Genomic DNA, 8,909 nt, shown 5'->3' on the forward strand with positions numbered 1-8,909 from the left:
GGTCGTGCCACCAGTCGCACGATCGAAAAAACGGTGTTAAATAACATAACAACTTATTATATGACAAAAGTTTTTTATTTTTATTTCAATAAGCTAGCTGAAATCGGCCTCGTGTGGGAAACAAGACATCACGCCAAGGGAAACATGTTCAAGTGAGGAAAACAGGTGTAATTCAGGATGACATAAAATTCATCCAATCAAACGAGCCGTGTAATTACATAAATGAATTATACATATAGTAATACAGGAAGATGCCCGACCGACGGAAATATTTATACAGTCAACTTTTGATACAGATTTGTTTTGTTCTCCCTCTGGTCTGAGAAACTACATTCTGCAAAAGATTTAAGCCTTGACGTCGGCAAAGGTTTGAAAGTTTACGTTGCCTCGAAGCTTGAACGGTTGTCTCGTTATTAGCTCGGACACGAGGGAGTACGTCAGGAGGTTTTGCACACTTCCACAATCTGGAGCCAGCCTTCTCACTCCGGTTAAGGCGCACCGAATAGCGGCAGTGCTAATCCTGTATTGGATTGAAATAACAGTAAGTTCATCAAATGTTCGTGTCTGATATTGCTATTCATTAAATAATAATATTAAACCTACAAAAAACTAAAATTACACAATTTATCAAAAAGGTAGAACAATGATTACAAAATATCGTTTATCAAAAAACATTTAAATGTAAGGTCATATTCAATGTTATCAAAAAGGTGAAACAGTACAAACAAAATATCGTTCATAAAAAATCACTAATATTTAAGGTCATAGGTGATTGACAAATCAAAACGTTATGACTTGCTTGCGATATATTTATATCGCTCTGATATATTTCAGAGTGTGAATTTACATTGTATTTTCGATGATGTCCGTTTCCAGTGTTTGCTCGGGGAAGACAGGAAAGTCTGAACTGAACCTGGCATCAGTCTCACAGTTACTCAGTAAATTAGTGTATCTTAAAGTACAATCAATGGACTTGTTCACTTTCCCAAACGTCCCGAGGGCTGAAAGAAATATGCAAAAATGTGTTTTAATCAATTCACTGATTAGTTAAAGTTCTGTTGGATTAACTCAAACACATTGATGGGCAAACGGTTAGGTAGAAATGTAAGATGTGTGGGAGGAAACGCACATTTTCTTCTTCAGAATCATGTTTGTTAAAGGTTAATATGACTGAAACTAATATGAATGAAGGTTTAAAATGGTAAATTATGAATTAAAGGACTGTAAATCAGAAATCGGCATATTCGTCCTAAAAAAAGTTATACTCTTTAGTTGTCATATTTTTATTCATGAACAAATCGACATTCTGGTTTTGCTTTTAAAGCAAACCTAGAAATACTGCATGCCGTGAAATTTTCGTCCAATCAAATATATGCTTTCCACCTGTAAAGTCCACGTTGGGGCAGCCTTAATTTTGCTTTCAGAATGTTGATACGTTTGATATTATGCTGCATGCTTATTTTCGCTCTCGAGATTTTCTCGTATTCAGTAGTTATCAATTCTACGGAAGCCCATTGGTGCCAAGTGAATTACAATATTCTTTCAGAAAGAAAAACATGACTGTTTTAGTTAGTCAATGATAATAACAGTTTCTTCTTCAGTGCAACAGAATTAATTAACGTTTTAACAAAAAACTAAGACCTAAATGTTAATAGTTAGAATGCATGACAATATGTCTTTTTACCATTACAGCGAATTATAATTAATTATATAAAAAAAGCGTGAGAGAGAGAGAGAGAGAGAGAGAGAGAGAGAGAGAGAGAGAGAGAGAGAGAGAGAGAGAGAGAGAGAGAGAGAGAGAGAATTGGGGCCTACCTGTCTTTGTGAGATCACTAACGGTGCCATCTTGGTTACACACGACGCCGGTAGGCTCAAGAAGACTCCTTATCCCGTTAGGCTGGGGACAATATCTCTCTATTTGTTGGAACAGCCACTCAAACGTCAGTTTGCGGCTCCTTTATATGACAAAGCATATTCAAGGTCATTTCGAGCGACAGAACAAAGCAAAAACAACCAACATCTTCGTCATTAGAAGTGCAAACATCAAACAGAAAAATGAAGCTATATTGGCGTTGAATCTAGTCTGGACTATGACATAGACATGAATAAAGGGGATATCCTAAAAATGTAAATGTAAGATTCTATTTATCAAATAACATTCATAATTTGAAAAATTTAAATACGATTTTGGTTATCAGCTGACTCTATATAGGTCAAAACCAAAGTACACCGATCATAGTATTGTCGTTCCGCACAGTGCAAAGTGTAGCATATTTTTTTTAATAGTGAACAGTTTTAAATGAAATGGAAATAATAATGACAAATTAAACATTTCAAATCCGTTAACAATAACAGTAAATGTATCATGTGGTAAAGAAAATAAAAGTCGTCCCTTTCATGGCGAAGGAATATGTAGGAATATGTTCCCACGGTTTTGACCAATCGTAGCACATTCAGGTTTTTACACGTTTTTTAATACCTTTTCTATGACATGGCCGTATGACATAGTAACATGGGTCAGTTATGTGATAAATGCGGATAACCTGGAGGGACTTTCTCTTCTGGGATAGATTTATTCCTTTACCCAAATAATGATGAAAAACAGGTATTTTTTATATAGCTTTTCTTTTTATCTTTTTATCACACGCATGTTTAAACTAAACTTATTGGAAAATTATTGGATTGAAGATTAAATGTCTTATTGCACGTGTGACGTCACAACGAAGTTTGATGGTATGACATGTGATCAGATATAACAGTTATGACGTTTATGTTATGAGATCAGCAAAGAATAATTTGGTTTATTTGTTTTTTACGTCCTATTAAAAGATATGGTCATTTAAGGATGTGCCAGGTTTTGATTTGGAGGAAAGACGGAGTATCCGGAAAAAAACACCGACCTGAGGCGAGCACCTGGCGACTGCCACACATGGGCCTTGAACCCGCAATCCAGTGGCGGTTTGCTAGTTATAGCAGAATGGCAGACGCCTTAACCACTGCGACACAGAAATGTACATATATATTTATATGTATATGGGGTAAAGAAGTAATTCCAACAGTGTCGACAAGTTTAGGTTGTCAAATTTTCGGAGCGATCCGCTCCTTTATCAAGACACAGTGAAACAGAACAGCTACGTGTACATATACATCATATCACAAGAAGATAGAACTGATATACTACAATTGAAAATATAGCTATTATATAAAACCAATAGTCCCCTCGGCTAAAGACAGCCGAAGGCAGCAATTAAGCTGAGAGCATCGAGGACAAGGAACGCTGATAGTCTAAATATCAAAACGCTCGCTGGCTCTGCTCTATAGCGAAGGAACACAACGACGACCCGTCAAATGATAAAATCGGAGAAGAATCCCTCTAGAAAACTCTTTAACTACTAAATATATGTAGAGGACGTATTCTTGCGCAAGATGCACTATCACATGAAGTGATTCAACGAGAGATAAGCACCAGAAAGAAGGGACGAGAAACATATATATATATATGCATCTACTAAATAAAGATGTAAACAGAAAAATTCAAGAATTGGGGTTCTAACTTCCTAGGGTGGGTGGGTTTTCTGGAGACGAATTGGATGAAATAAAAAACAATAACGGAGTGGGGTTAGGGTTTTCTGAAGGCAACATTACCCCTCTGGTTCGCCACGCTATTCATATTCATCAGAAAAATATATATTTACATTTGCTCTGCATCCTTCTATTGCAAGGCATTACGAAGGCAAATGTTGTGAAACTATAACATTTGATATTGTGACATCGATCAATATCTTTTATGACGTCATCAACTTCATTGATGTCAACACTTACTTAATTTGCTGTTCAAAGAACTGTTCGAAATAACCAAATAAAGCATAACAACTTTATCAAAACATTTGCTAAAACATTCATTGCTGAAGTGAAATCCGAATCAAGGATTTAAAAGTAATAACTAGACGAAAAATAAGGCAATGTATTTATTACATAGGATAATATTAAGCTTGACTAGTTTTAAAAGTGTCTAACAGCATTTAAATGTCAAGCGATAAAATTACGGGGGTAATGATCACTATCTGACTGCAGACAAAACGCTAAATGATTCACAATAATTTTCAGTACGCATACAGTAACCTCTCTTTGGTTTGGTTTTGTGCATAACTAAGTGCGACTCGGCATATGGCTAATATCGCTTACTAAGTAGCCCAGATGGTTAGAACGACTGCATGATGATTTGGAAGTGTAGGGTTCGAGTCCTCGTTAGGTCCCTTTGCAAAATTACACTCAGAACACTGATACTTTTTTTACGTCATTTTTTTTTTTTGGATTTATTTCATTTTTTTTATTCAAAATAAAAGCACCGCAAGGTATATTTTTTATTTTCAGAAATGATTCATCAAATTTATAGTCATACCGGTTAAATAGTTCAATAGCTTAGTTACAGTTTTCGACAGCGGGGCGAGAATCCTTAACCGGATGATGGCCTCAAGTTATTTATGCTAGTGTCAATATACTTGCAAATGTTTCTCAGTAAAAAAATCTCAAAACTCGAGGACATATGCCTTTCCTAAAAACAGCAGATAATAATTCTTCCACATTTAACGTGTGTATTTCCGGTTTTGCTAGGAAAATGATATCTTTACCTATCCAGAGAAAAACAGCTCGCACGGGCATTTCTTCTGAAAACGTCACCACTACGTCATCACTTTATTCGGTGTTATCTAGGTGGAGTCATCAAAACTTGTCACATATTTCATGCTGCCATGGCGATGGCAATTTGCACGAAGGAATAATACAGACTGGAAAATATCCTGTTCTGAGTGTAGAAAATGTAGCCTAGCTTAAACATGATTTGAACCCCAGACCTCAAGTTGCCATACTGTCGCTCTAACGGACTGAGTCACCCTGTCAATGCAGGTTTGTATCATGGACAAACTCTGATACAGTTGTACTCAAAATGAAATTCAGGGGAGGTTACTTTATATATCTAAACAAACACTGTGTAGTTGGACCGGGATCCTTAAAAAATCCTTGTGCAACAGAATGCGCCTATTCAATTTCATCAGAGGTTTACTGTATACATACGAAAGGGGTTCCGAAGATCAAGGTCATGTTATACAGTGTAACCAAAGCGGTGCACACAGCGAAGACTTTCAAGGAACCCCGTACCACTGTCAACAACTGTAACTAAGTGTTGGAAACGTTTTACCGGCAGAACTACATCTTTGATAAATTATTTCTGTAAAGAAACCATACCATTTTTGCTGTGCATTTATGAGTAAAAAAGAAAGATAAAATAAAAAAAATAAAATAAAAAAAGGTGATCTGAGTGAAAAAAACCCAACCAAGGCTACTGGGTTTGGAACACTGGACTTAAGATTGGTATTCGGTCGCCTTAATCAATTGAGCTACTTGATCAACGGATGTACCCTGGCCGTATTGTTATATCCAAACGGAAGTTAAAGGAGTGTCGCTATACTTAAAAAAAACCCAATGCAGTGTAACAGGGATCCTTAACTTTCACTGCATGTTGTCATACTACGACGATGTCGGGATTAATTACAGATGCCAGATCACAGCTGACAGCTTGAAGTTTACAAAGAGTTATTCATCATAATGACTACTGACGAAGCGACCTCAGGGCCTGCAACATCATGTCAAAAGAGTAGGCTGTTGTGTATCTGAATATAAACTGTTATGCTGTTGTATTTGAAATTTAAATAGATTTCACTTATGTAAATATATGCCCACTAAATCTGATTCAGTTGCTCCATGTGATCGACTCTGTGACGTCATGGATGTGTTTTTAGATAAGGGAATGGCTGATTTTGTTTTGTTTTTGAAACGTTTGTGCAGTGTTCGATAATTTGTTAAAGATGTTGGGATTTTTGTGATCTGAAATGTGTATCCGGTTCTCTGTTCTCTTTTGAACATGAATGCTTTCCCACTCTAGTGTTTGTGAGGCGGGAATGTTATGCAACATGTTGTCATTCCAAATATAGTTTTCATGAGTTTAATGTATGCCTTTAAATTTACCTCCCAAAAAACATTGCTGATTCGGATTTGGTTTCCGTACACATGTTACTGGCACAAGACAATGGATGTTCTTCGAATCACAGTAAAGCATTGACCTTCGATCCCTTAATACTTTGTACCTTTCAAAACACTTGTGACTCCGATAAATAGCGTTCGATTGATCATTGTATTCCACGTAAACAATATGTCTGGCGTTCTCTTTAATTCCTCTGACAGACAATAATGTATAAAAGGATTGTCAAATGTCGACTTGGATTTTACAGTGGTGTTTCTTAGATTGCACTCGAAAGGTGGTCAGGTTTAAAAAACCCGAAGACATCACATCTGTCCCAGTCAGACACACGTCAATAAAATTTACTTGACAACTTGTAGATCCCCGTACCACTGCCAAAAACTGTAACTATGAGCTGGGAAGTTTTTTTCCGGCCTTCACCTAAATTTGATAAATCCTTTATGAAAAGAAAACCGTATCTTACGATACTTTTATGATAAAATAATTATAATATACATTATTTCAATCAACAACAGTGTTTTAAGAGAAAAAGTAAAAACCTTACGATACTTTTATGATAAAATAAATATAACATACATTATTTCAATCAACAACAGTGTTCAAAGTAAAAAAAAAAACAACAATCAGCGGGCCTGACCGATAATCGAACCCAGGTTTTTAGATTGTTTTACTATTGCTACATCCGACTGAGTCAACCTGTTCAGCGAAAGTGTCCTGGCTCAATTGTGTCTATCAGTCAGACACGCATTCGAAACTCTTCGGCCTATTCACTTCGGTCATCTACAGGTACTGTAATTTGGGCGAGAGTTTCCGAATGTCCGATAAATAGACAAAACCTGTTCAGCACATGTGACAGAGACAGACGAAAAGGCTATTCATAGTCTACTCGCACATATTCTGTACCTATCGGTTAAGTTTTGTTAATTTTCTAAAATACCATCCAAGAAACTTTAAAGTTTTGCAAATAGTGTTTGGTTTGTTTGTGTTTTACGTCCTATTAACAGCTATGGTCATTTAAAGATGTGCGAGGTTTTGGTGGTGGAGGGAAGCCGGAGTTCCCACAGTAAAACCACTACCTACGACCAGTACCTGGCAACTGCCCAGCGTAGGTATCGAACCCACCACCCAGTGGTAGAGGGCTAAACCTAGCAGAATGTCAGACGCCTTAACCACTTGGCCACATTGTCAGGCGAATAATCACACAAAAACGAAGTAGGGAAAATCACATCCGAAACATGCAGGAAGCCGTTACAAAGGAAATCCTTACCGAACTTATTGCAAATTCGTCCGTTTACAACTCAAAAATTGGGTCAATTATAATTTCAGTCAGACTAGTAAAACTCAACCTACTAAATGGGGTTTTTCCGCCATATAACCGAACAACACAAATTGCTCATGTGTTAAATAAAAAATGATAATAAAAAAAATTGTCAACACACTGCTTTCGTCCAGACAAGTTGATCACAATATACGAACACACGCTAATATGCCTGTAAGTTAGACAATATAAATTAAAACTTACCCACACATGTCTCCTAGCAAGAAAAGTAAGTCATCTTTGACTAGGATATCGTTCAAGTCAATATCCCAAAGTTTCATCCAGTCGCTGAATGAACTATGTTGAACATCTATTTTGTTTAATTGGTATACCAAGGCGAGGCTTGAAGCGCTATTGCAGTATCTCTCGGGGAAGGCTAGCGAAAGATCAGCTACACCTGAAAAATGTTCACAACAGAAAATTGTTTTTTACGAATATCCAATCACTGTTTAATATTTGAATTGAACACATTTAATTCAAAAAATTTGAGGATTAGGTCATAATAAACTTAGTTAGACACATATAAACAATATCTTTGAGGCCATTAGTAAGGTAAGACCAAAGTGAATGACGCTTGCCATATACCGCTCTTAAAACATTCCTTGTACAAGATAACACATTTACACCAGCGTACATACACAACCGCCTTTAGTTTCAAATAGGTTTTTGTTCTATAAGAGAAATTTAATGTGCATGCAATTTTTTAAAAGACATCATCATGTATACTGTTACAATCAGAATGACATAAGATAAATAATAGTAAGTGTTTCTAAACAAAGCAACAAAATATTTTACAAACACCTACCTATCAAAACTGCCACGAACAGAATCATGTTGATAGTTTGGTTGTCGTCTGTTGCGTGTTCCCTGTCGTATCGTCTGCTGCATGCATATGGTGAAGCTACGCCTAGCGTCATGTTTTATGACAGATGTGTGGTCGCAAAATGTCTGCATGGCAAGCAATCATTTCAGCATTTGATTCACATAATGAGCATATGATTGATATAATTCGTTTTTGATTGATACAATTAGTGATTCAATTAGAACATGATTGACATAATTAGATTTTGATTGTAGAGCAATAATGTGTTTCTGAATGTTGTAGTGTTGCTTCTTTCTGTACGATCTTCTCTCCACAGATGATTAAATGCTATATACCAATCGTCGTTTAGTATAATTTAAGTAATTTCTTTTGTTAAATGTACATAATAAATGACGTTTGCAAGTTTAATGTAAAGAGGATTGGAAACTACCAAAAGCCTCCATATTAATTATCTTCTGTCCCATGTGCTGGGCATCACGGTAAAAATAATTAAGATTTTTACTCTTATCCTTGCACAATTATTTAACATGAATATATTACCTGAGTTATATCTAAATATTTTCTTGATTTGTTTGTCTACCTATATTTCTTCCTTTCAGTTAATTCTTTTTCTAAAATATCATCAATGAAGCAATTAATTAAATGTATTTTACTTAGTATATATTGACTGACTCTCTCAAAAAGGCAAATAGTGATTGGTTTGTATGTGTTTTACGTTCTATTAACAGCTG

General features: G+C 36.0%; 1 protein-coding gene across 1 annotated transcript; it reads right to left on the reverse strand.

The window, feature by feature from the left end:
* Positions 1–56: 56 nt before the first annotated feature.
* LOC110457483 lies at positions 57–8,299 on the reverse strand. The gene is made up of 5 exons (XM_021508780.1): positions 8,161–8,299; positions 7,560–7,752; positions 1,816–1,955; positions 848–1,001; positions 57–520 (listed from the first exon to the last, which is right to left on the reverse strand). Exons 1-5 carry the CDS (start codon positions 8,270–8,272, stop codon positions 346–348), a joined length of 774 nt encoding a protein of 257 aa, XP_021364455.1. The 5' UTR covers positions 8,273–8,299; the 3' UTR covers positions 57–345.
* Positions 8,300–8,909: the final 610 nt, after the last annotated feature.

This window comes from Mizuhopecten yessoensis, unplaced genomic scaffold, assembly GCF_002113885.1.
Source record: "Mizuhopecten yessoensis strain PY_sf001 unplaced genomic scaffold, ASM211388v2 scaffold9157, whole genome shotgun sequence".
NCBI lineage: Eukaryota > Metazoa > Mollusca > Bivalvia > Pectinida > Pectinidae > Mizuhopecten > Mizuhopecten yessoensis.

Excerpts from the sequence above, each read along its gene's own strand:
- LOC110457483 (XM_021508780.1), bottom strand. The coding sequence starts at position 8,272 with ATGACGCTAGGCGTAGCTTCACCATATGCATGCAGCAGACGATACGAC. Across the intron at positions 7,753-8,160 it reads GTTCGTGGCAGTTTTGATAG|GTGTAGCTGATCTTTCGCTA; the intron begins GTAGGTGTTTGT and ends AACATTTTTCAG. Across the intron at positions 521-847 it reads GACATCATCGAAAATACAAT|GATTAGCACTGCCGCTATTC; the intron begins GTAAATTCACAC and ends AATCCAATACAG.